The sequence below is a fragment of the Protomyctophum bolini genome (genome assembly GCF_963924005.1).
Source record: "Protomyctophum bolini genome assembly, chromosome: 4".
Taxonomy (NCBI): domain Eukaryota; kingdom Metazoa; phylum Chordata; class Actinopteri; order Myctophiformes; family Myctophidae; genus Protomyctophum; species Protomyctophum bolini.
The window spans coordinates 28698644-28725555 of record NC_137865.1 but is presented as its reverse complement, the minus strand read 5'-3'; the positions used below and the strand labels follow the sequence as shown (position 1 = coordinate 28725555).

The following is a 26912-nucleotide window of genomic DNA, read 5'->3' as shown; positions in this document are numbered from 1 at the left end:
GACATTCCCCAACCATAAACACCCAGAGGCTGACTAGAACAAGCTGTGGGCCATGAATCCTAAGAGTCTTTCAAACAAAGCCTCCCCTTCCTCTTCTAAAGTAAGCCGTGCCCCAACAACCTCTCTGTCCCTCACCAGTCAGTCTAAATCATACAGACTAAAGACTTTGACATCACAAAGTCTGAAGAGAAGGATCCAAAGGAAAAGAAGCCCTAAAAAGGCAAGAAGAGAAATGTCAAACTCGGTACAGGCTGCTCCACATACGCCCCAAGGAGGACGCTGAAAACCACTATCACTCACACTGACAGTTGCGTAAAGAATTAGACATGACCTTGACGCAGGGAACGCTTAAGGTCAAGAGTCCATCATGCAACTAACCATAGCACTCAATGGCTTTGTTCAAACAGCAAGCTAATCCCATTTGTTTCTCCAAACTGAATGTTCACACTGTTATTTCCGAGTGATCATAATTCATAATCAGATTTGTGTATTCAGACACTGTCGACCTATCTTCATTGGATGCTGTAACGATGCAACGACAAAGGCATGAGTATTGCTAAACTTTGTGCTGTGCAATATGCGTTTGTGTGTGTGTGTGTGTGTGTGTGTGTGTGTGTGTGTGTGTGTGAGACTGTGTGTCACTGTGTGTGTGTGTGTGTGTGTGTGTGTGTGTGTGTGCGTGCGTGCGCACACACACACACACACACACACACACACACACACACACGTGTCTGTTTTCAGAAAAATAGCTTTTCATCATGGTATTGATTGAATCCTTGCTACTTTCATTGCTGTGTAGACCTACTGTACTGTAGTAACTGTAAATGTTTGCCTTTAGTGACGTGTAAAAACTGGCAACTGCAGGACGCATGCGCCACCCGTGCTGCTTGGAGCTGGATCTAATCAAACATCCATTTAAAATACAAGATCATTCACCCATACTGCTTGGAGCTGGATCTAATCAAACATTGATTTAAAGTACTAGAATCTCGTCTCTCATCTTCGCCTGGTTGGGCTACCTTATTTCAGCCTATATGTAGCAGGTCAACATGTCTTCCTATCTGCTGCTTAAACAGAGTTTCTCAAAGTCAGCACAATGAATGTTGGAGCACCGGCATCAATAAACCTCAGCATCTGCCTGATGTTACATAATTCACAAGATGCTGCCGTTTTGCACAGGTTTTATACGAAAATTGATTTCTATTTTTGACGATCTTAGCGGATGTACAGTTCACAGTACACTCAATAACTCCTGAGCAGGTTATTCATTAGCAAGATGATTTTAGAGCATGAGATGACATAACAAATGGTCATCAAAAATGATAATCCATATGGACAGTCATGTGTGGCCAATATGCATATCATGTGGCCTAGTGCTGAAATCTGCATTCATAAAACTGATGCTAATGTAGATGTAATCTTCAATAATCTGTTAATGAAAGACTGCATGTAAAGCAATATATATATATATATATATATATATATATATATTCTCAGTTCGTCACACCACAGAATAATATATTATTAACCAACCAGCCACATTTGACTGATTAAAAAAAGCTACCCTGGTAATAAAATAAAAAGATATATACAATACAAGCAATATTCTCTCTGCTTTGGACGCTGTTCACTGAAACTCACCCTATTTGCATACCGTATTTCTCAGGATGCATTTTTGGCAAACCAAATTGGTAATTTCAATATGGGAATGCGTTAGAAGATTATGTTATGGGTTTATGTGTAGTGTCCTGTCATGGTGTTAATTTGGTTATTTGTGTTGTTTTATAGTAAAATCGTGACTACAATCGGCGTTTTGAAGCCTGGGTTCTGTGTACTGTGTGCCTATTTGCTTGATATTGTTTGATAGAGAGACAATAAAATCACGATTTATACACCAAACCCAAATATATCCCAAATATTACAACTATTGGCAGAGGGAGAGGGCATAATATTGCACTGGGGATAATGGCAGTCTTCTCTTAAAGGCAATGGCATCTGGCACGGTGATTGGTTTAAACACCATAACGCCCAAACCACGCCTATGCTAAATGTAACGGGTAGTATAGGTGTTTTAGGGATAAAGGTTGGTGTCCAAAGCTAGCAACTTTTGACTTTGGGCCTTGCCCAATGCTAAATCCCCAAATAGTGGATTTAGCCAACTCTGACGAAAATAGAACTCATAGTTCCCAGGATTTGTACATGTTTTCATGACTATTTAACATGTATAATCTGTTTATACAAATAATTGAATTTACTTTACAGGGACTTTACAGTTTGACATAACACTTTACAAGGGCAATACATAAACTGTACAAAAGACAGATATTCCAAGAGCTTGTCCAATCTGTATTACACATGTGAAGCCAACCTCACATTCTGTGACATTCATTTTCCGTTAGTCACTATAACGGCTCTTGTCAGAGGCCTCTCTCCAAAAGACATCAGGGGTAGCACTTCCTCTTCTGAGTCACACTAGTGGAATTGTGACTCTGCCGTCTGCTATTCTCACTGTTCAAACACTTACAGGCGTATGCAAAGGCTACATTTATGTAATTTAGATAGCCTTTTATGTAGACATAGCACTCTATAGTGTATACTCATAATTTCATTGTACAGATATTCTACTGTTAGACGGATGTTAGGTTCTTAGCTTGCTTATGATTCTCTATGACTATTTCTATGTATTTGATGTATTAACTGTGTTTTTCTTGCTTACTGTAAATCGCTCTGGATTATGCCTACATTGTAAATTGTAATTGTAAATTGGAAGAGCTTCCTTACAGAGATTAAATTAGATACAATTCTTTAAACATCTATAAAAACGAAATAAAGCAAAAAAAGGAAATGGTAGAATCATAGTGGTGGTGGTAAGGAGTTGTTGTTCATGAAGTTCACACTGGCCAACAGGATCAAACAATGTAATATACCACAGAGTGGGGCTGAGGAAGTCTAAAGTAAAGTCTATCTTGATGAGGCACACCCTTTAAGAGAGGATTAGGGCGTGCCAAATCCGCAGTGATCCACAAGTCACTACTAACAGCATTAGACAGGGTCCTGTTAAAGCCTAAACTTACCACAGTGGCTCTCAGTATCAATTGAAACACCTGTAGCCCTTGGAACAAACATTCCCCTGTAAAATAAACACTCTTCATACTTAATGGGATAATTCACTAGGTATTTCAATGGGGTCATTTCATCATCTACTCAGGATTTTCACCTCGGATGTTAGATTCATCGAAAACACCCATCCTTGGTTTTGGTGACTCATACTGCCCAATACGTGAGGGGGGCAATGGGAACCTCTTTGGGTGTTTTAAGCATTATGTTATACTTTAGCAATTAAAAAAATAGCAGATCTACAAGATCATAGTGCGGCACTCGGTGCCGCACTACAAGCTTGTAGATCTGCTATTTTTTGAAAATGTGGCGCAAATCTTTGAATATCTTTCAGAACGAACGTTTTTAACTCAAATCCTTGGTTCTGGGGGTCCCTGGGACAACATATTTTCAGATGGGGGTCGCGGCCAAATACTAGTTTGAGAACCACTGACAAAGAAGATATTTGTAGAATCTGTTCTCAGGTTTAATGGGTTAAAATAGAGTTTGAAGTTACAATAGGTTTGTATAGGAAGGGGGCGTGTCTGATAAAATGAATATCAAATATCTAGATACTGAATTGAACAACTTAAAAACTGTCAGGAGTGTTCACAAAAGCCTGAGTAGACAAGGAAATTACCCAAAGTGAAATTATCCCATTAAAGGCGTGACATGTGTTTTATGGTGTTATTTAGCACAAACGGAAAGTCCGGTAAACCACTGTTGTATAGAGTATAGAGCCGCTGTGGGAGTATACAGCAGATGCATGTCTCTCAGTGCAGTGACATTCTGTGATTATTTGCTATAATCATATAAAAAATATAAAATTTTCGGCGAAATGCAACGAGACTTTGGGTGTTGTGTCGGGAGGTAACAGGGGGTGCACAGCCAAAAACGTTTGGGGACTGCTGCTATAGAGCGTTTGTTCAGTTACAGGAGTCTCCCCAGCTCAATTCAGGTAGGTGACATATAATTTCTGCCAATAAAGAGAGATAACCTATTTATCAGCTTAATTGATATTACCAGATTGCAGCATGCAATTTACGTGAAATCTTTCACAGACTTTTCTACTAGGCTGAGGAATATATCCCACCCTTTTCACATTGGCCTGTTATAGCGCCACCAACAGTTGGATTTTTGCAAAACACATTTTAGAATAAAATGCCTCAAATCATCCAAGGTGTAAGAAGAAATGGCACCCTTTTCACATCGGCCTATTATAGCGCCACCAGGAGGCCACAATCTCACCTGCCCTGGTGGAGACCTGTGCACCGAGAGGCACTTTATCTAGTTTTTAGTGTTCCAATTTCCAATTTTGTCTGCTCGTTTCTTTGTGTCATCACTTCCAACTTCACTTGTTTAATCTGTATTCCGTCTCTATCCTGATTGGATCAAATTGGTATCCTGACCTGGAAATGCATTTTCTGTTTAATAAAGAGTTGGAGAGACATGTACTGTTACTGAAAAAACACTCAATGGGTACGAGAAGTTGAACATAGAGCTATTTAACCTATTTAAAGAAAATCACTTACCCCACCTTTAATTTCAGGAATGTGCAATGTTGGTAATTAACATTACTTTCTTTGTACTAACATTTCTACTGACACTTGTCAAGCAAAAATGCACTTTGCAGGGACTGTGTGACATTAAATGTCTGTTTCTTGAAGTATACTATTAAGAGGATGCAGTATTCTACCATGGTAACACTTAAGTAGGCAAGTCTTTTCACCCTAATAGGTAGGGCCCACTTGTTCTATCCTATAGTAACCTTGTTGGTGGTACACAGCCCTGACCTAAATAACAAGCCAAAGCTTAAAGTAGGCGCTCAACTCTCTTTCAAATGCCATTATACCAGGATCATCCTTATTTAACTTCCGCCTGCATCAAATCATCAAAAACTTAAAACAGGCCTACAAGTCGCATTATATAAACAAAATGTAATTTACCCAAGTTACAGCTGACTTTTGTTCTTGTATGGTCCCAAAGCTACAACTGTTTCTATTGCTTCACTGATGCCATATGGTTGTAATACAAAAAGGCATAGAGCTTAACAACACGACTAAAACCATTAGCATTTTGACCCCATGCCTAAGTACTGGGTTACTGTTGATCTGTCAGCCAGGCTGCAGCTGGCCCTACAGTACAGACTAACCTGGCTGGCTGGCATACATCGGTTTCTTGTCTAATACCTCTTCACAGCAGCTCTGTTTCTGTCACCTTGACACGCTGAGCTCTGCGGTGGCTACTGGGAGGAGTTAAGCCTATAAGTGGTCATGACCCTAACTGGAAGAACAGCGTCTGCCGGTGGTTTAAGCATCATATCAAGAGAATCGAGTGGTTTTGTTCATATGCATAAGTGGCATAAGACTGTGCAATAGTCAAACATTATAAAAACAAGGTATAATAAGTCATACGGTTATAAAGGTACTATGTAGTAATAAGTAGGCTAGTAAAGTATGAAGTGTAAAACATTTAAATAACCTCATAGGTTATTTAAATGTTTTACAATGTACTGTAACAAACTACCCATAATTAAAGTCTGGACGCCTGCTTAGGTGACTACTACAGTTGTACTGGTTAAATTGTAATAGCATACTCTCCCATATACAGATTTGGTTAGCATATTTCTTTAACCCATTAAAACCAGGAAATCATCCGTTTCATTTTAGACTTTTGCGTTGGCTATTCAATAGCAGATATACAAGCTCACAGCGCGCCACAGTAGAAATGTCGGCGCTCGTACAATGGACCCGGTTTTTGAATCCGGGTCAGAACATGAAAGTTGCAGATTGCAGCTTTAAGACACTGCAGCAGGGTGGGGGGAGAGAAGAAACCTATCGAGTGGGACTCGTTGGAAGATTTCAATGTTGCCATGGTAATAAATCCTCACCAAAAAAAACGTATCTGCATTAATTGTAATTCGATTAAGGAGGATAGAACAGCTGCATCTAGAATCGTAATATGTACAAAACAAGGCCAGGATGCCAACCTGATAACCCGAGTCCAAGTAAACAGGGAAATGACTGTGCACAAACGTTCCACTTTGTGTTGTAACTCTGCCAAGACTCGTCCTGCCAACACTGAACAGGCTGACTCTGTTGAAGTTTCATTTTCTGGGAACAAGGGCATATACTGCTGCTTCAAGTGAAGTATCGGTTTCATCCGTCTGTCACTTCATAACTCACATCTATCCAAATGAGGCAATCACATCATATCATACAGTATTCATATCATGTCATATCAGTCATATTATGACGGCAAACATGATGGCAGTGATATAAAGTAGGATGTTTGTGATGTAAGAAATAGTTAAGAAAAAACACTCAACACCAGTCACCAGCAAGCCTATTCCTATTTCTGTGCTGTCAAGTCCAACACCTTTACCACCAGTCAGGCTAGTTCAGACTGGCTTATCCAGATTTTCAATCAGATTAGTTTTTATCAAGTCTGAAGCAGAAAACCATATGGAAACAGTTTTTTACCAGCTGCTATGCAATAGCATCTATAATCTATATCTATAATGTGCAAGCTAGTCCAATAGTCCTCTAGTCCAGATGGTTTTCTCATTGGCTAATGTATGTGCCCACCGCAAATATGTCCGGGCAGAAACGAACAACTCAGAACACAATAGTTCCGCCTTAGATAATTTTGGTTCCTACCTAAACTACTGCAAACCAAGCCCCCAGTAAGGCTATCCAACGTTGAAGATGCCACTACCTACTGGCGAAATGTGGAATTGCAGCACTTCAATGGAAGTGGACGGACGTTCATGACATCACGTGCGTAAGCCCGGACCTCAAAATGGAGGTCCGGGGCTAGGCTAGGCTAAACTTCCGCTCGCTCGAGCCATTGAGTTATAATTATACTTCCGGAAGTCTTCTGGGTGCTTCAAAACGCCACTGAGCAACTTCCACTGAAATTAATAGCGGGGGGCGGGGCTAACGCTCCAGTTCGGTCTCTATCCTTCTTTATACTCTATGGTTGAAACTGACACAGAGGCAGTTGTAGCGGACCCCCGCAGATAATAATAATGCAGCTAATAATGAATTGATTTACCGGTAATCAATTTGTGCTTGTTTATTCAAATTTGAGCCACATCCCAAGGTGGTTGGCTATTCAAATCTGATTTCTGAAGATGTCTCAAACTGGACACTAGGACATTGAAACCTGATATATATTGTACTTCATCATACAATGGTGTGTCACTCACCAATCTACAAGCTCACAATGCATCACAAAAAAAATCACGTGGCTCACGCCTAAGTCATTACGTCTTTACCAAAGCGACCAATGATTTCTGTATGTCTACACAAATCCAATCTGATCACCTGCAAAAAAACGATGTGGATATTAAGTCCTGAAGACCAATTTGAGACCCAAATGCAGCCTGAACAATGCTGAAAAGCCTTCAACATGGGAATTCTTGCAACATCATCACTGACACTGCACAATCTTTTTCTGTAAATATACCTCTTGTTGCTTCTGGTATTGGTGATGGTCGCGTGCACGCATCCGCAGGGCGTCTTACTGTCTGGTATTGTATTGTATTGTATGGTGAAATGAGTACTACACAGGACCACAATGGAAGAAAAACAATGTATTTTTGTGTTCCTTTTATAAGTTGTTAAATTGTACAGTACTTGTCTTGTGTTTTGTGTTAATAAAGTATTCAATCAATGACAATATCTCTGAGGACGAGGATAGCTCCTTCTCAACGTGTGTTTTTTCTAACGGGTTGGCTGCTGATTTCTTTGGCACAAAAGTGAGCCTTCAGGCATTTGTTTTTGTCATTCAGCACAGCAGTACTGTATCTATGCTTTATGTACTGCATGCTAATTTGACTCCACAGCAGTGAGAAAACATTGTGTGAGGCTGTATATGGGAAAGAAATTACAGTGTACTGACATACAGTAAGTGCACGAATGCATGCACGCAGGCAAGCATACACACACACACACACACACACACACACACACACACACACACACACACACACACACACACACACACACACACACACACACACACACACACACACACACACACACACACACACACACACACACACACACACACACACACACACACACACACACACACACACACACACACACACCTTCATAAGTGGCAGTTTCAGAATGGAACCATTCTACACTTGAATGACATAGCTAGTTCTAGCGGTGCTTTTCTCAACCGCCGGTCTTAGCAGCCTACTGGAGAGCTCTGACCACGATGAGCGTATGTTGTGTAAGTACAGACATGGTCAGTCTGTTGTCTGTTTGTGGTGAGCATTTTCGTCTTGTTCATCTTCTATTTCTGTTGAGCCGGTCAATGACATTAGGCTACTTAACCCAGATAGTAACATAATCTTTGAGTCTGTTTAAACTCTTGTCAACAGAATCGTATTATTCTAGGTAGGAGATATGGGTTAAAAAACGTCATAAACGTATATCTTAGTAGTAGTTTGGCTTAATGGTGATCTCTTTTTGATCCTAATAACAATGTCTTATTTTCAACATAAAATTTTAATATATGAATGCTCAAACTAACATATCAAAATAACGGTAGTGGGTCGCACACACTGAAAACACTTATTTTATTTTTGAACAGGGACAAACATTTTGGCTATCCCGCCGAAACGTTTAATAACTATATTTTAGTAACACAATTCAGTAGATGCCATACCATTATAATGATTACAGGCTTTTAAACTCTGTAAGACAATGCTGCCAGAGCGAGTCCCTGCTGGCAAATTAAGCGATATTTTCCTCTGCACAGCTAGTGATTTTCAATTATTACACTAATGTTAGCTTCAACTCCCATTAACAATAGTAATGATAGCCTTTCCATGCCATGAGATTGCATAAACAGACTGGGCATGCATGTGTTCAGTGATGTGGACCTGGAAACTCAGTTGGATTCTCACTGTGCCAGACTGCCGTCTCTGTCAGCATGAGGTCAGCAAGTGAAGAAGAGTGAGAGCAAGAAGAAAGATGATAGAAACTGATGGAGAAGAGGAGGGGGTACAATGTAAAGTGTTGATTTAACTCTGAGTGTGTGAACATGGACCCCGTCTGGGACATTTTGGGTTGATTTTCACACTCTCAGAGCTTTTTGGTTGGCAGGAAGGAAGAAATGGCCAGGGTCACATCCAGCAGGCCATTTGCACTGCTCTCAGTTTGAGTGCCCACAGCTGCCCTATTGAAGAAGAGAAACAGCAGCTGTTAACAGCTCCTTCCAGCAGGTGTCCTGGCCCAATTACCAGGATGGAGATGCCAGGCCTGCATGTGTGCCCCTTCCTCCGTGATCAGGGGAGACGCGTCGCACACGTAGATAATGAAGCAAATTGCATATACTGTACGATGTTACGTCTGCTGCCGCCAATTACAACAGCACATTGTATGCTTGCTGAGGAAGAGAAACGATGAGCATAGGGGCTTGATGGTTGCGTTGGACATTCAGGAAATGTAATCAGAAAGCCTATGACACACATGACACATAAGGCCGGGGACGGGGAGAGATTATGTTTACATTTTGTAAATTAATAATCTCGAAAGGAACTCCATATTTGGACATCTTTAGGAGTCTCTAGCGGCGCCAGAGATGTGTGGATGTGCAGAGATGTGCGCTGCTTTCCAATTAGCACATTTTACCTAGAGATACTTACAGAAGATACTAAATAACATCTGAGTTGCATTTCAAAATGACATAATCTAAATGCCCCACCAAAATATGGTGATGTACCGTACTGCATATTCAGATAATAATGGAATGCATCCTAGTGCTGATAGTAAGGTGAGAGACCTCACCTAGGGGGGGGTCACTTGTGTCTGGACATTGAGTAAATAAAGTCCACTGAATCCAACAATACATCATTTGTAATAATGACTGGCTACCTATTGATCCAAGTCCATTTAATTAGGCAGTGTTATCCACTCCAAGTCAGCATTGATACAGGGATAAAGTGCTGAACATGCTACTACTGGGTAATCCTAGGGACGTACAGAGCAACCCAGTCAATCACTGAGGCTGGGGATTTGCGGTAAAGCCACGAGTGAACCTGTAGATTTTCAGGAAAGACCTTGCTCAAGGTCAGCTTAAACTCTGAGGAGAGAATAAAAAGAGCAGCCACTGCATGCTAGGGGCAAAGGTCATGTCTAGGAAATGAGCTAGCTCTCCTGCTTGAGCCTTCCAGTCCGCTATAAATGGGCAGGGCCGGGAATCTCAGCCCACTGTGATTTCTAAACTGCATTCCCGGTTCGTCGTCCACCACTGCCGTGCAGTGCAGCATTCTCCAGTCTCCAGTACAGATCTACAAGCTCAAACCGCTTTATACCGTGACTCTTTTAAAATATGTTACAGTATAATATAAGGGGGGTATTAAGTTCAATGTAGTGGAGTGAAGGTCATGTGCTTGCATAAAAATAAAAAAAAATTGACTTTATCCTTGAACTCCCGAAGTAATTAATTAATTAATCCAGACCTCCTGTTGATGGAATTGACGTATTTGTTTTATTCCCTATAATCGGGGGATTCTTTTTAAATGAATTAGCATGTTTTAGCATTTTTTGCTAACGGACGATCTCATCCACCTAAAACCGTCCGATATTCGGGGCTTAATTTGACTTAGATATAACAAAAACAATGATCGCACGGAATCAGGGACAGATCACTGTAACACACAGTGAAGAAAGCTAGTGGATGTTGACACCCGTTGAACCGGAAATGATTGATGGTCAGATTCGGAATTCGGTTCAAATCGGCATGATGGTGAAGTTACCGCCACCATCAGGACTGGGTGTCTTATACTATATACTTGCCGCCTTAAAATGAGAGATGTTGTGTATATCACAGATTTTCCTATTGGCATTGAAATGATGAATTAAATTCACGAATAGAGCTTGCTGAAGGCACTGAAAAGCTGCTATTAGGGGTTAAGTACCATACTCGAGTAAATGTACTTGAGTTACTGTCCAGCACTGGTGCCATGACTCTCTACAGAAGGCCACACTGACAGCTGCATCCTCTGCAGCGGGCGCTGGGCCAGCCAGCGGGAAACCGGCAGGCGTCAGTGGAGAAGAACTGAGCATCTCAATCCAGTAGTGGAACAAAGCGCTAACACTAACAGCATCTCTGTGGCAACGGCTTGATGTTGTGTTGTGTTTATGATCTACCTCCTCCCCCCTCTGCCATCCACACGCTCCTCGCCTCCTCCCCCTCCCCCTACTGTACTACAAAAAAAATCCCCTTTTTAATCAGTAGCGACAGGGCCTGACCCAGATTGTCTGAGAAGGCCGCATGGTGGCAGAGCTTTACTTAGACCACAGGCATTGGAGACACAAGAGGGAAATGATGAGGCTATTTCCTCCCTGCTCCGATCCAGTAACCAACCTCACCTTTCCTGAGCCAGCAGCTCAAGGCTCAGACAAAGTCCAGACTATGTACTGTAGTCGCAGCGACAGGACAAAACTGATGCTTCAACTATGTCTTGGGAGGCAAGCAGACAGGCAGCAGGTCACTGCAGGGAGCTCAGGTTTAGGTTACTGGGACAGGACTCCACTGCATGTGCTGGTGAGCCGGCCCGTGGGCTCACGGCCACGTCTGTTCAACACTGACCCGTTTTATTGGCCTATTTACTACCACACAAAAACCTCCTCCACAGACCCTCTCTGACAGAGGGAGGGTCTCTACCCTCAGTGAGGTCTGTCAGTACAGGGAGGTCTGTTAAACATCCAGATTTTCCAGAGATAAGAGATGAGCTGGTCACATGGTAAGTGGCTTGGCTAAAGCTATTCTCTTCTGTGACCTGCTCAAACTACAGACTACAGGTCCTGCACATAATTACATACAGTTCTATACATGCTGCAACAGAATGTTTTTGTGAGGATCATAGTCCCAGAGTGAGTGAGTGAATGAAAACCTATGAAAGTTGTTTTGCATAAAAAATGTGGGAATCATTGAAATCACCAAATAACTAATATTGGTTTAATACCTCAAATAAAGTGGATTTAATGTTGATGTGTACACTATACATTTGTACACTCACGGTAGATTAATAACCAGATTTTACAGTTGCAAATGAGGAACAGACTTTACTATCTACAGAGCTATTAAACACGTAAGCCCATAGTCAACTTCCTTCTTTTTAATCCGTAGTGTTATTGCTATAGGGCTGGGCGATTTCCTGCTATAAATATAGCAGATCTACAAGCTCACATCATGTGGCATCACGACACATTGTGAGCTTGTAGATCAGCTATATTATGTCCCTGATCTTTTCTTCTCTATTCTTTCTTTCCCTTTTTTTCCTAACTTCCTAACTGCAATATTGAGAAATTGCTCGCAAAAAAACAGCCACTCTATTAAACCTGTAATCGTGTCATGTGATGTGACAATAAAGTTGGTTTATTGTCAGCTGCTCCGAGGCTCCAGCTATAGCATTCCAATGAGACTTCATTTACTAAGCAAATAGTGGCACCAATACAGTTTAATTAGGCAAATAATGTCCGCACTCTGCACTGCACCTGTATCATAAAATCATTAAATGTTCATAAGAGAATTAAAAGTACAAAATAAATACAAGCTCACTCTTCAAAATAGTTAGACTGTCACACAACCTGTCACAATTTTAACTTGGTCAGGTTAACTGGAAATCTTGCAGACAGTCCAGGACAGCTTGTAAGCAGACCACAGCAAATCATGTCTTGCAGTATGGGCATAAATGCAAGCATACATCCAATTCTAATTTCCATACAGCAGGGAGAGTACAACGCAGGTGCTTCGCTTAAGCCAATATTCCACCAGGAGGATGAGACAAATTACATTATTGAAGGCAAGTAACAACAATTTAATCCTGATTTATCCTTCATTGTATAACAGTGTCACATACCAAAATAGCCAATCAGCAAGCTCACGGCGCATCGCATGGAGGATGCATGTTGTGAGGCTGTGAGCCTGTAGATCCGCCATGTTCTGTATGCAACACCGCTGTACGACGGAGCATGAATTAGGCACTACTAGCCATCCATAATGACTGCCTCCCCCCCAAAATGAACGCACAATCCCTCATTTTATTTAGAGAAGCCATTCAATCACGGCCACGTCTTCACCTTGGCTTAGCATTAGGCCTCCGTTGGATCACTTCCCGTCTGATTGTTTTACATGATTTTATTCTCAGCGTATTTGGGGATAATTGCTAATTAGCTCAGAGACAGCGGTGCCATGCTGTTGACCACAATGACCAAGCGGACACAAGCTAATCACAAGTTACCCGCCCTCTGTCTCCCGCAGTACCAACAATAGCAGCCTGGCTGAGTGCAGCCACTGTGTCCACGCCACCATACAAGCCCACACTGTTTAGTGTCTCTGGGGCAATCTGGGAGCGGTAGAGCGCTAGAATACTAGTGAGGAGTCTGAACACACACACACACACACACACACACAATTTGGAGATGTGATGATGTCGTTGATTGTCTTGAAATAAAACAAACTGGGTGTTGCTAGGCACACTCAGCATGCAGCTTATGGCCGGGATGGAAAAACCCATTTAGAGTCTAATCCTTCAAGATGACATTAACATGCGCTGAGTTTAAGTAGCTTATATAAACACGCCCAACTGTATGGACTGTTTGGAGTCGGGGCATTTTAACAGGAATGCTGACAGGTCCCTCAAGAATCGCTCCGAGGCCTTTGCCAGCCATGGCAAACTATTGCCATCGCTTTGTCAAATCGACCTGATGCTCGAGTCGCATTCTTCAATGAGATTACTGAGTATGATTTGATCAAATACACAATTACATTTTTTGCTATAATCCAAAGGGCCAATGCAGTACACAACGGTGTGGTCTAAAAATCCAGCACTGAGACTAGCAAGTGCAAAACTGTCTTCAGACGCTAGGCTGCCTATACCATATGTTGCAGAATGTCTGAATAATTTATTTTACCGTGACATAATATTGTTTAGACCTTCAAACAATAAATAAGTGAAAGGCCCATTGGAGTCTTTTAATTCTCTAGGTATGGGCACTTATCTTCCAGCCCACAATAAGAAGAAGTATCTTTGTTTTTCCCCACAGCGAGCCTGTCATTCCTACTTTGGCTATACACTTTGCAATAATGTGTGTGCGTGTGTGTGTGTGTGTGTGTGCTTTTGCATGGGTGGAATGGATTGTGTCTGACTGTGTAAGTGTGTGTGTGCGTGCTAGCATATGTGCAAATGCCTGTGTGAGTGTGTGTCAGCTGCTGCTTTGTATTGGCCAGTAAAACTCTATGGCACTCCATCGCCTGGAACAGACAGTGCATTCTTCAGAGCTGCTGCTTTCTTCAGGCCTGAGACAGCTGTCATTGGTACAGTTAGGCCTCACAATGTACACCAAGAGAGGTGTGTCTGTTTTTGGTTTTAGCTTTTTGCCTTTTTTTCCTCTATTTTATAATTTTATCTACCAGAGGTCGCAGTTAACTATGGAATCGAGCATTTCCCGTCAGTGTGTCAAGCACCATATACAGTATGGTGCCCAGGTCTCGTGAAATCATGCCTGATGTCATAGTATATGCGACCTGCTGTCGCAGTTAAAGTGACACTTCACCCTTTTTGCAAAAGTATATATAAGGTAATGACGTTTAGAAGATTTAGAACACTTTCCTGGGGGGCTTTATGTGTGTAATACGTGGTTTTAGATATTTTTTATTTTAGCAGTGTCTCTGATTTCATCGACACTGGGCTCACTTCTTTCCTGGACTACAATTCCCATAATGCACTGCTCCTCCTTGTGGATACGGGGAGGGCTGTCTAACTGAGACAACATGTAGTCCAGGAAGTAAGTGAGCCCAGTTTAGCCCTCAGGTGTCTTACTGGTATTTATATTTACATTTTTTTTTCCTTTTTCCATGTTATTAATTATTTTGTACTATTTTGTACAACAAAACAGTGAAATTCTCCATGCTTGTAGCTTGACGGATCTGCTATTTTTGAACAATTTAAATAAATGGTCACCTATAATGACATGCCCAAAATAGGGATAGTTGAAAGTGGTTAAATAAAATAAAAACGTATGCTTTGTAAAAGGTTACAGTATGTATTCCAAAACCCTTCTGTATGCAATATGCATGGTGAAGACTGTATAGTGTATACCACCATACTGTAGGCCTAAATGACGTCTCTATTGATCTTTCAAATGCTAGAGGCCCAAGGCCATGGGACTTCGTGAGACTAGCAGGCGGGGTTTCCACCATGTGCACGGTACAACGTCACTTTTAAGCTCTGCTCTGTACATGCATGTCCTGTGCAGTATATTTTTGCAAGCCAGGGCCCTGTGGGAAGGGACATATTTAGCTTTGGCTATTGAAAGGTCAGGAACTGTGAGTGGGCGTGGAAATCCTGTTGACGCAAACTCACCAATGGTTTGTTTCCTTTGGCCCTACAATCCTACATGATTGCCTACGTCTAGACGTAGGATACAACACCATCATATGCAGTTGTTGCTTAAATCTGGCATCGTTTTGAATATGAAGCAATGTGTTTACGGTGATAATGAGCGTGACATTTTAGCCTACCGGTATTTCTAGAAAACACACAACTTTACAAGCAGGAGATCCAAAATATCTACTACTAAAACAAAGAAAAGTCATGTTCTGTAGTGAACATATGGTAGGTGGAAATTGTTTCTATAAAAGGTCTTCACACACGAGGAGGACGCAGACTGAAAAGACACTGTTTAAACTTGTCTTCCTGCTGTTTAAACAGCAGCAAGGCGCGTCTGGTGGTGACAGAGGCAGACAGCTACAGCCCTGGGCCTCTGCACAGTAAAATCCTCAGTATTCATTTATCCATTTGTAACTCTGAGAGTGTACTTTACAGACATGTACTGTACAGAGTAAAATTAACACAAAGGATTTTACTATATGGAGAAGTGAGTTGTTTTCCACAGTGCTGTGTGTGGTATGCATGGCCACACCAGCCCACCTCTTGGCTGGCTGGTTGGCATTCCTGCCCTGCTCTGTAATTATGGCTCTTCTCCAAGGCTCTCTGCTCTCCCTCTCTCTCACCACACATTACTATAACAGGGCGGGCTCTGCCTCCTCTGATGTCATGCACCCATTACCTGAACATTTAGCTCACTGACTAATTATAACAATAACACTTGGCTGGGGGGAAATATACACTGACATCAGCAGCAGTAGCAGCCAACATCTTGCTACAATATAAGGGGGAGGCGAGTCAGGCGACATCAGCTATACCCACAGGACAAGTATTGTAATGGGAAAGCAAAGGTGATGTTTTTGATCTCCACTTTGATCTCCCAAAAACGACACGGTACCATCACACATTTAATTGTGTCTTCACTTCAAAAACCTGGGCTCCAAAATGCTGTGCGCCGTGTGCATAAGTGGTCCTCAGAGCTGTGGCTGAATATTCATGCTTCAGCAACACGTACAGTAGCGCCGCAGTCATAATCCGGCAATGTCACAGTTGGAGATTGCTCATAGTGACACATCGCAGAGGAAGCTTTCCTTTTCACGTTTGTCTTCACGTCTGTCTTCTCCCTTTCTGAGTATCATGTGCTACGGTTGAATTTCACCCTTCGGATTCTGCCAGTCATCCCCTCTCTCATTTCTTTCTTACTATACCTCTTCCAACATGTCAGCATTCCCTGTCAAGCCCTCTCCAATCATCGGAGCTCTCCAATTATCGGGAGGAATATAAACAGAGATGGAACGAGAAGAGCTTTCTAGAGCTTCTAAAGAAGGGTGGTCTCTGGGGGCGAAAATCACTATAACTTTAATATTGGGCCTTTTGAATCGAAATACCCATAAGTTAAGTTCAGTGTAAAATCTAAATGAAGCTTGACGAAGGTAGTGCACGCACATCCGTGGCCCAGGAGCAAGACAAACGGAAATATCAAAAAGAAAAGGTCTGCACAGTGCACACTGGTGATGCTTAAAAAGCTCTTTATATGTCCTGATGAAAATCAAGATCGAAACGTTAACGAACAGCAATAAACTTTAGATGAGCCTTTTAAGCATCACCACCAGTCTATTTTTATTTTTTTAATTAAAATTATAACACCACCTTTCAGCGTTGTTTTCTTTTACATGAATAATGAATGAGAATATAACCAGTGGCATGCCCTGCAGACCTAAGAGAAAGCTGGGCTTAAAAAAGTCTACAGGAAACAAGCAAACAGTTTAAGCAATGACCACGCTTGCACAAACACAACTTGGCCCCAAAGCTGCAACAATGTGGAACCGGGTGTGTGTGCACAGGGATGAATAATCAGAATACATTATCGGCAAGTGAAAAGAAATCTTACAGAAATTCAGACAATCTACTCCATTCATTCATGGCTGCAGTGGGCACATGACACGCCTTGCAGCATGGGGATTAGAACGATCAGCTGAGCACAACTCAATACCACATTGTTTGTCACTCCTCGCCGGTTGTTTGTTCCTCCAGCTCTCCTTGTAGCTTATCAGAGGAGGACAGGACCAAATCTCCACCCTTGCCAAACTTCAGTCAGCGCGAGTCAGCATTCTGACTGTACACGATGAACAAGGCACTGTGGGTGGTGGCAAAGGTTTATGGGCAAAGCAGAGCATGCTGTTGTAGCTAAATATATATATATATTATTTTTAAAGTGATTAGGACCAGTTAGATTTGGCCCTGTGATAATACTGCTGCTGCCTCTGTCATCAGGTCACATCTGTATTTGACTGCTGTATGCATGCAGCTGTGTGAAATGTGAATAAAAACTCAAAAACTATGTGATGTGTGTACGACATGTATGTGTGTTCAATTAAACTTACACTTTGCATTGCTTTGGCATTGAAGATTTTGGCAAGCTGAAGCAATGCAGCCATACACAAAGTATGGTATAGGTTTAGGCTTAAATCAGTCTCTGAACTCATTGTCTATTATATGCTCTTTCACACACAACACTGTCTGACACAACTCGTTTCTTCCCATCAAAGGCAGGTGCACTATGGTTTGGACAACAAATTGCAGCCAGGTTCCCTGCAGACAAGTAAAGCCATTATATGGAATTGTGGCCGAGGCTTGCTTTCCAACAGCCCCCTCTTTAACAAGAAAAATGAATGAAAGAAAGGCTGCACAAGCCACTTATGCGTTGGATCATGTGATCCTTTGTCACCTTGACGACAGATCTTCAAATCAAGTTTCTTTCACGTAATGTTATGCATTGCATATGGTGTATGGCTTAATGGCAAAGTAATTCTCGTACAGGGGTATAGTTTGATGTTTTGGAGGAAATTAAGCCTTCGTGCAACATTTGTGGATGAGGTAAAGGAGAACCAATGTAGCTGATCCAAGTGGTTTAGTAAAACGACTTACAAAATGGGATAGAAATATCAAAAGAGGCTCCAAGATTCAGCCAACGACAGCAAACCATAGACATATCCCCAGCAATCACAGTATAATATTTGAATCTGGCCAGAAAGTGCTTTGAATGCACCTTTAAGCCCTGAAAAGCCACATCAGCAGCATCTTGCCTTTGAGAGGGGATTGAGGGGAGTAGAGATATTTAACCCCTATCTGTCCCGCTTGCCAACAGAAGCATCGTAATGGAGATTAAAAAGCTGCTAGATCTGCTCACCTGGCAGTCACATGGACAAAAAAGTGCAGAGACAAAAGGAAGCAGGGTACTGTACAATTACAATACAGGACACACACACACACACACACACACACACACACACACACACACACACACACACACACACACACACACACACACAGTGACATGCACATGCACTGCACCTGCTGGCTGTGAATGGACAGCATAAAAACACAGTAAAATCTGCAGTGTTCATTAACTCGGAGAGTATAAACAATAAGATTGACACAAATAGACCCGTAACTCAGATTGACGAAATTTATAAAAGGACACATCAAACTATCATTTGGTGATGTCTTTTTCATACAGGTTGATGCTTGTTTGCGGTTAAAAGAAAATAGACTTAGCGTTGAAAAATGATGACAGATTGCTTCATTACCTTGTTACATTCACGTTCTGCGTGGATGTTCTCATGTCAAAATAGCAGTTTCAAGTAATTTGAATTAATTGCACAACATAAACGCTCTGTGTGTAAACCTAAATGAATCCAGAGTTAAATTAACACTGCAGACTTCAATGCACATCCATGGCTGTGATGTTTCTGTTTGATGTAACTACCTTATGAAATAAGAGTGCTGTAACAAATAGATTTTTAAATGCCAGTGTGATAGCCATCCATTTGCCTTGTTTTTGTCCCCCTTTTACTTTATCTAGCTGTAGCCTGTAGGCCGTGTAGGGAATGGCTCACCTATATAGAGTGACGAGTCTTTCTTCTTCACATGATCATCGATGTAAGACACGCCCAGGGGCTGCACTGGGGTGGCCCCGATCCCCAGCAGTACTTGGGCTCCAATAAGCAGGAGGTACATCATGTTGGTGTTGGCCTTGTTGGCACAAAGTTTGTTCTCTGCCTGCTGCGCCGCTTGGCTGCTGGTGTTGGAGCAGACATCGCGGCTAAGGGAATCAGTCCGCCACATGATCTCTGTATACTCATACTGCTTCGTTAGGAACTCCGGCAAAGCTGAGAGGAGGGCGCCGAGGGCCATGACGATGCCCCCGCAGCCAATCAGCCGTGGCCGATGGGCTTTGGCCCCAAAGTAACTGACAAACAGGATGAGAGCCAGGTTACCAATCTCAAAGCTGCTGGCGATCACCCCGATGTCAGCACTCTTTAGGTTGAACCGTCGCTCCAGGGTGGTCAGAACGCTCACCTAGAAGAAATTAAAAAACAATAATGATGCAGTTATTCGGGGCATGGGATGTTCAATGGAGTGAAAATACAACTCGATGCAAAACCAACAGGAAACAAGGCACAGAAACCCAAAGATATCCCTTTATTTTAGAATCAGTTAAATAATGAACACTGCAGGTAATGTAAGGTTAAGTATAACTTTATTTTATTTTCCTCTCAAAAGGCATTTCACATCTGCTGATGGCATGATGTGAATAGGTTTCGACCTGAGGAGATGAGCTTCACATTGCATGAAAATGCCACAATATTGAGAACAAGCCCTTAAATTATTTTTTCCTTTGGAATATACTGACTCACAGCACTATTCAAATGTTCCACATTGTGGTTGAGTTAAAACCTCCTCCCTGCCAAGAGGCATTCCCCTTCAGGATCCACTGCTCTGTTTCTGATTAACCAAGGCACTGCGACATTTACTCCCACAGCTCTTTACTGGACTGCCTACCACAAGCACTCTTTTTCCTGTTCTGTTCTTTGAAATAGGTGGGGGCATCATAACTTCTGACTTAAACGGAGAACACGAATACTATAGTTTATTTAGGTGCCCCTGGTGGTGATCACTGATCAGCCATAGTTGGACGCGATTAAACGTGTGTCGTGTGATATGATACGTATGTGACGTGTCGTGTGATATCATATCTGGGAACAAACTGTGCCCATGTGTATCACAATGTCTGAACAATTCTCATACTATTTTCAGATCAGCCCCAAACTGCCCTGGGAAGGGCATGACTATTTTCCATTACCCTGGCAATTCCCACCAGGCTATGTTGGGCTTGGTTGGTTGGCTTGAACCCCAATCAGACAGGACGTGTTTTCTAGGCACTGTACCACCGCAAAGTTAGAAATTTGTGTTTGGTAGATAATGTTTCTGTTGTAACAATGATTTTTGGCAATAACTTTTATACCATTGGAAAACCTGTTTATTGGCCTTTTAAATGGTGCCCAATTTGTAAGGAACATGCAATTTGAGCGTTGTGCTTGTGAAAAATCAACTTGTTCTGCTGTTGCTACCGACTCTTGTTTTGAGCTTCCTACCCCAAGCGCCCACAGATAGCCCTGGTACCTCGGGGTGTGAGGTCCATGGTGTACCTGGGGGGCTTTGTGTTTCCCCATAGGATCCCACTCTAACTGAGGTCTGTTAAAGTGGGATCCTCTGGAGACACAGAGCCCATGTACTGATTATCACAGTCCCCCATCACAGACACAGATGTATATGTATTATGTAGCCTATAGGACATAAATAATAAAAACATGTTTTTTGTGATACATACGTTTGTGATATAATGGTTATAGTGGGTGATTGCCTGATTGGTCATAAAAAAGGGTATCTGTGAATTTGTGAATCCACAATTTTGAATGCACCTTTGAGCGTTATCCCATTTCTGTCTCCCATCTCACAAATGCCATTGTCATCAAAATGTTAAATCTTGAGTCGCTCAGCAGAAAACGAATGGGAGATTGATTATGCCGACTCACGGAATGTTTAGAGGTTTTGTATGCAAATGATTTTGTTCAGCTGTACTTTATTTTTTATTTTTATTCAATAAAGCTATTAATCAAACAGCCATGCAAGAGGGGGAAAAGAAAGAGTTCAATCCAAGCTTCTACAGCAGCATCTACTAGTAGACAACGTGGCTTCCCAGATCAAACATTCCTGGAACCATGGAGAGTTGGCCTTAAAACACTCTCATATCCCTCTCATCCTCAGAACAAATGCCAACCATAAGCAACCAGTTGACACCATATTGTACTATGGCTTGAGCTATGTGCAGAGAGTGCCAGTACCCCCCGCACGGCTGTCCCCGGACATTCGGGATTCGAACGTTCGCTCTTTAGGGTTAGGGACCGGGTTGGCACTCGAATCTTAATTAATGGGCTTGAACCATTTGTTTATTTTTGTTGCGTTTACATGTTACACACAAACGGTGCGCATACGTCGTCAAAATGTTTTCTGCGCCGTAAATCAAAGGCATGCAAGGCGCATTTGCGCACACAGCGCACCAACAGCTGAGACAGATATATAGAGAAATCTGACAATTCAAAAGGAACTCAAATGTGATGTTAACGTCCTATAAGTAGACTTAGAAATAAAACTAGTGTTGACTAATCATTACACGTGTCTAGCCTACACAAATACACTGTCTGTGAGCATCTTTATCCTTTGCATCTGCCCGTGTGTGGGGGAAGCATAACATTGTGGCAGTAGAAACGTCCGTATGCCCCCCAACCCCCCAATTTAGTTATAGTGCCAATTGATTTCTCCCCACAGACATTCTGTCTGTTGTCACTGCTGTTGTAACTTAGTTGTAACCTACTGGCTAGTTAGAAGCCCCCACCAGGTGGACATATAGCCTCCGTCCTACTCTCCCACAAAACACTTCCTTCTAGACGCTTGACAAAGCCGGATGCACCCCGGTGGATTCAAACCCTTAAGCCCAAATGCACCAATGATCGCCACGCAAGTCCTTGCAACTTGCAACTACTTGCAAGTTGCAAACATTATCCTCAATGGCAGTTGCAAGGAGTTGCATTGGTGTGGCTTACCTTAAAACTGTTTTGTTGAAAGGAATTACGACAAGTTGCAAGGAGTTGCAACTGGTGAGGTTTGGGCTTTAGACTCTGCAGTGGTGGGCAGCTACTTTACCACTGTGCCACCCCTGAGCAGGCGGCCGGCTAAAGCATGATTTATACATAAATAGCCGATTCGCAATGCGGATGCGATGCTTCGTGAGCTTGTAGATTGGCTATTTTGGCACGTGATGTAGCATAAATTATAGGCATAACACTCACTGTTGAACAGTGCACCAAAGTACAGTAGAGTGATGGGAGCTACCACCCAATCCGATCCAATTCCATTATCTCCGGTCTCAGACAGTGTGACGCACAGTAGTCAACTACTTCTCTGAGCTCAGCAGTGTAATTCATTTGTGGGGGCCAAGCCCGCTTTTCCCACATTAAATACTGTATGTTTGTACATCTGCTAGTGGTTCTCAAAGAGCGGACCGGGGACCCCCAGGGGTCCCGAGGGGGTTCCCAGCTAAATTAGTTAACATAGCATTAGAATCACTCAGTTAAATCACTTTAAGCATACATACAATGGCTTTTCTTTTATCTACACGGTACAAGTTCTATCTACAAGCTCCATCTAAACAATTTTGAATAATTTTCACAAATCTGATATTGGGGACCTGTCAAAATATTTTCAGATGTGAGACTGTGGCCAAATACATTGTTTAAAAGATTTGAGATTTAACCACTATCTTATGCTATGTTAAATTCAGATTTTTAGCCTATCCATTGGATTTTTGAAAGAAAAAAGGACTACAACAACACAATTAGAGAATGCATGCTTTACAGACTGATACAGGCAAGTAGTTAGATAAAACAGGTGCCACTGCCAATACGAACCCATCCAGCTCTAAACAGTCATTTGAGAACTACTGTCAATTTATTGTGTGCTTACATAACCAGTAAAATATTTGTTCCAGTTGTTTTGATTAACAATGTGTGGTCTGAAGGTAAGACCACCTTCATTGGCAATCAAAATACATTCCAAAATACTTTCTATAAACAGGAGAATGCCTACTGCATAAGCACATTGAATTCCAGCTTCCTGAGATATAAATACAGACTTTTTCCAAACAAAAGTCCACATCCACCTCAGGTTCTTTCCTGCTTTGTGAAAGATTTTATAATCTGATAGTCGTATCATCGTGACAGTCAAATAATAAGATAGTTGTCTGAAGGACAGTTTAAAAAGATTATAAAAAAAGGATTTAGCTCTTGCAGTGTACTGTGAGACACAAAGTCCACATCACTATACATTGCCACAGAATAAAATCCTGTGTTAATCTAATTCCAAAGTTGTAAACATTCTTAGAGGTTACACTTTCATAAGAGTTTAATTAACAGTGAGGATTTGACTAGTATGAATTAGCCTGGATTTATAAGAAACCCCCCCCCCCCCCCCCCCTATACCAAATCTCTTCCCTGAACATATCCAATCTACAACATCACAACATGTTTGTAATGCAACATGTACATATACTACATACATGTCATTTACATAGCTTGTAAATATACCATTTTTGAGGAATGTTTGGTTATTCTTGCAAAATGTTCACCTATTATGACACCCCCAGAATTTGGGAAGTGGTTAAATTAACGCTCAGGTAAGCATTCAACTGGTTCTTCTGTGGGCATTTCCAGTAATAACAAGAACAACAAGATGGTTCTGTTGCTGTAAGATGAGTAAGTTGTGCTGTAAGCCACTAATGGAGAGCACGCCCCGTGGCACTTGGGTTTTGGCCCTTAACGGCCTGCACACTCTTACTGTAAATCGCATCAATCCAATCATGGATACAACAATAGCTCATGTGGCGCAGCACAAGGCTCTCCCTGAACCACAGGCCATGTAAAATGGGCTCCATGGAAGGTAACACTGTTGTGTTTGCAATGATAAAGCATAACAAATAGCCTCATGTGTTTGTCCAGGCAAATCGTGTTGTTCCTCTCTCTCACTCACACCCATCATTTGCAATCCTCACCTCATGCCCGGAGTTTACTCTTCAAATTGGCATGTTTGAACAGGTGGCCAAAATTGGAGGGCTGTTATGAACAAAACAACACAGCTGCTGTGCTTTTTCAGTATTACAAGTCATCAATTATTACATTCTCACGAGCAAGTGTCTCTTCCAGCAGGATGACATTCTGACTGAAAAGCTGCCCTGGCAGCCCTAGGTAGAGCTTGAGGCTCCATACAGAATGTATATGTCGCATTCCAAATATGTTATTTCACTTCAGTCTATTTGACTGTCATTCAATAGAGACAGTGTTTCTTAGAAAGTAAACAGTGGCTGAACAAATAAACACCCGTGTGAAGTATTTATGAGTTTAACCTGAACTGTGAAAAGGTTGTATTGCAGGTTGCTGTTACTGTTAAGATTCGATCCATAAAGGTATAGGCTACTAAAGGTCAAAATGTTTTGTTCATCATCAGAGGCGTCATTGACAATGATTCTAGCAGCTAATACAGAAAAACGAAATAATAAAACAATGGAAGGAAATATAATTGAATGGTAAAGTCTTAAATTCTTCATTGTGAATAGCAATTTATGGCCCCTTGACCTTGGTGATGGTTAACACTATATAACTATTAAATTAGGCTACCTGTATAAAAAGGCGGCATGAACTTGTTCTCCAAAATGTTAGACATGTTTTAGTAAAATACATGTTTAGGCAACTTGTATGTAGCCTATCTTGAGATTTCACCTTTTATATTGTGGATAAGCTACTGTAAATATTCACAATTTCAGTATGCTAAATACAAATTTTAGTCAATTCCCATGTGAATATGAAATAAACAATCTTAAATTACAACAGGCCTATAGGCTACTATCTTCCAAACAATTATTATTAACCTATTATTATCATCATCATTTTACTAGCTCAACACTAAAAATATGCATGCAGCATGTCCCATTTAGGATACCCGTTCATTGTTGGTCTAATACCGCAGTAAATAAATAAATAAATACATTTTCAAATGATGCTAATGGCAGGCTGCAGAATCACTGCACGTGTAATTACATTAGAATGAGCTATTCATTCAAACGATGGAAACGCTCTGCTGTCTGTTGGGGGAGAGCCAACCATGGCAGTGGACGCAGCAACACAACAAGCCCACCTAGCCGGTTACTTGTTATATGTGTCATTGTGTCACACGCTGCACGCACAGTACTGACTGCTGCACGTTTGACAGTACTTTGATGACTACCTACTCAATGTGGTGCATGCATGCAACTATCATGCAAGCAGAACCCAAATCCCAATAAGGCCGTGTTTGTATAGCATTGCATGGTACTGGTAGGAGGATAGTGACATAGTATGTGTGTATAATGATCGTATCACCCACCACTTGATTTATAAAACCGACGTCTCGCGAGCAGTTGCCTACAGCCCACTTGGGGCTGCAGACTCAAGTCCCCCCCCCCCCCCCTCCCCCCCAACAGTCTGTCTGTCTGTAATAATCTACTCACCAGGTATGCTCCGACCGTGCCCTGTGCCAACATCAGGGCGCATTCCGCTATCAGAAATATCTTGATATTCGAGAAGCATGAGGTTTTGCTGGGGTCATCTTGTTGGAGTATGTCTCCGCTGCTCCTGTCCGAGTCCCTGTGCTTTTTCACCTGCATCCTTGCAGAGCGGCTCCAGCACTTCAGATTGAAGCACTGCGCGAAACCAGAGAGAAGATGACCCGGCTGGAAGACAGTGTTACCGCGTCCCTCCCGAAGACAGCATTCGGTGCCCTTGCGCTGCGATCACTGTCACTAATATTGTCCGTCACACCCTCTCTTTCTTTACATATGATAAACTACGACTTGGAAAGAATAAACATTGCTCCCTCGTCGACGCACAGGGACGTGTGAACTCCCTGACGATGTTCTTCTCAATCTCAAAGGCACGAGTGAATGACAGGCGCCGGATTTTCTGTCAAAACGCATTATTTGCCCGGCCGTTTCCTTGATAGATCTGGGGAGACGTTGTTGGTTCTGCTCGAATTCCGATTATTCCGAGGAGAGGCTTGCCACGGCGCCACTACTCTGTACCGCCATGGGCAAATGGTACATGCACACTGAGTGTGTGAACGACTGCCTTGTGTGAGCTCCAGATTCCTCTTCGATAAGGTATCGGGGTCTAGTTCCCATTGCCTGAGGGGTTTGATTGGTGGCGCCAATGATTGGCTAGTTGGTTGTCAAGCAACTACTAGCTACTAAGAGCTACATTATTTTTGACTAACCAGGCTATACATGTCTGTGTAATTATTCCTCACATAATATTTGGTAACAATATAATAATATCTACATTCCTTCTAGTCTACTACACATTTGATTTGATTTAATTTGAACAATATTTGCCGCGGTTGCCGTAACAACGAACTACCCAATCACAGAGTGGAAGTCTCTTTAGGGCTATGGGATAAGCCTATAGACTTC

General features: G+C 42.0%; 1 protein-coding gene across 1 annotated transcript in view; it reads right to left on the bottom strand.

The window, feature by feature from the left end:
- slco3a1a (solute carrier organic anion transporter family member 3A1a) overlaps window positions 1-26597 on the bottom strand; it is a 40399-nt gene extending 13802 nt beyond the window's left edge. Inside the window, exons 1-2 of the mRNA XM_080762569.1 lie at window positions 25956-26597; window positions 19414-19876 (exon numbers count right to left, since the gene is read on the bottom strand). Coding sequence (XP_080618695.1) covers window positions 19414-19876; window positions 25956-26111 — 619 coding nt within the window. The 5' untranslated portion in view covers window positions 26112-26597. The remainder of the gene's footprint in view (window positions 1-19413; window positions 19877-25955) is intronic.
- Between the last annotated feature and the right edge of the window lie 315 nt (window positions 26598-26912).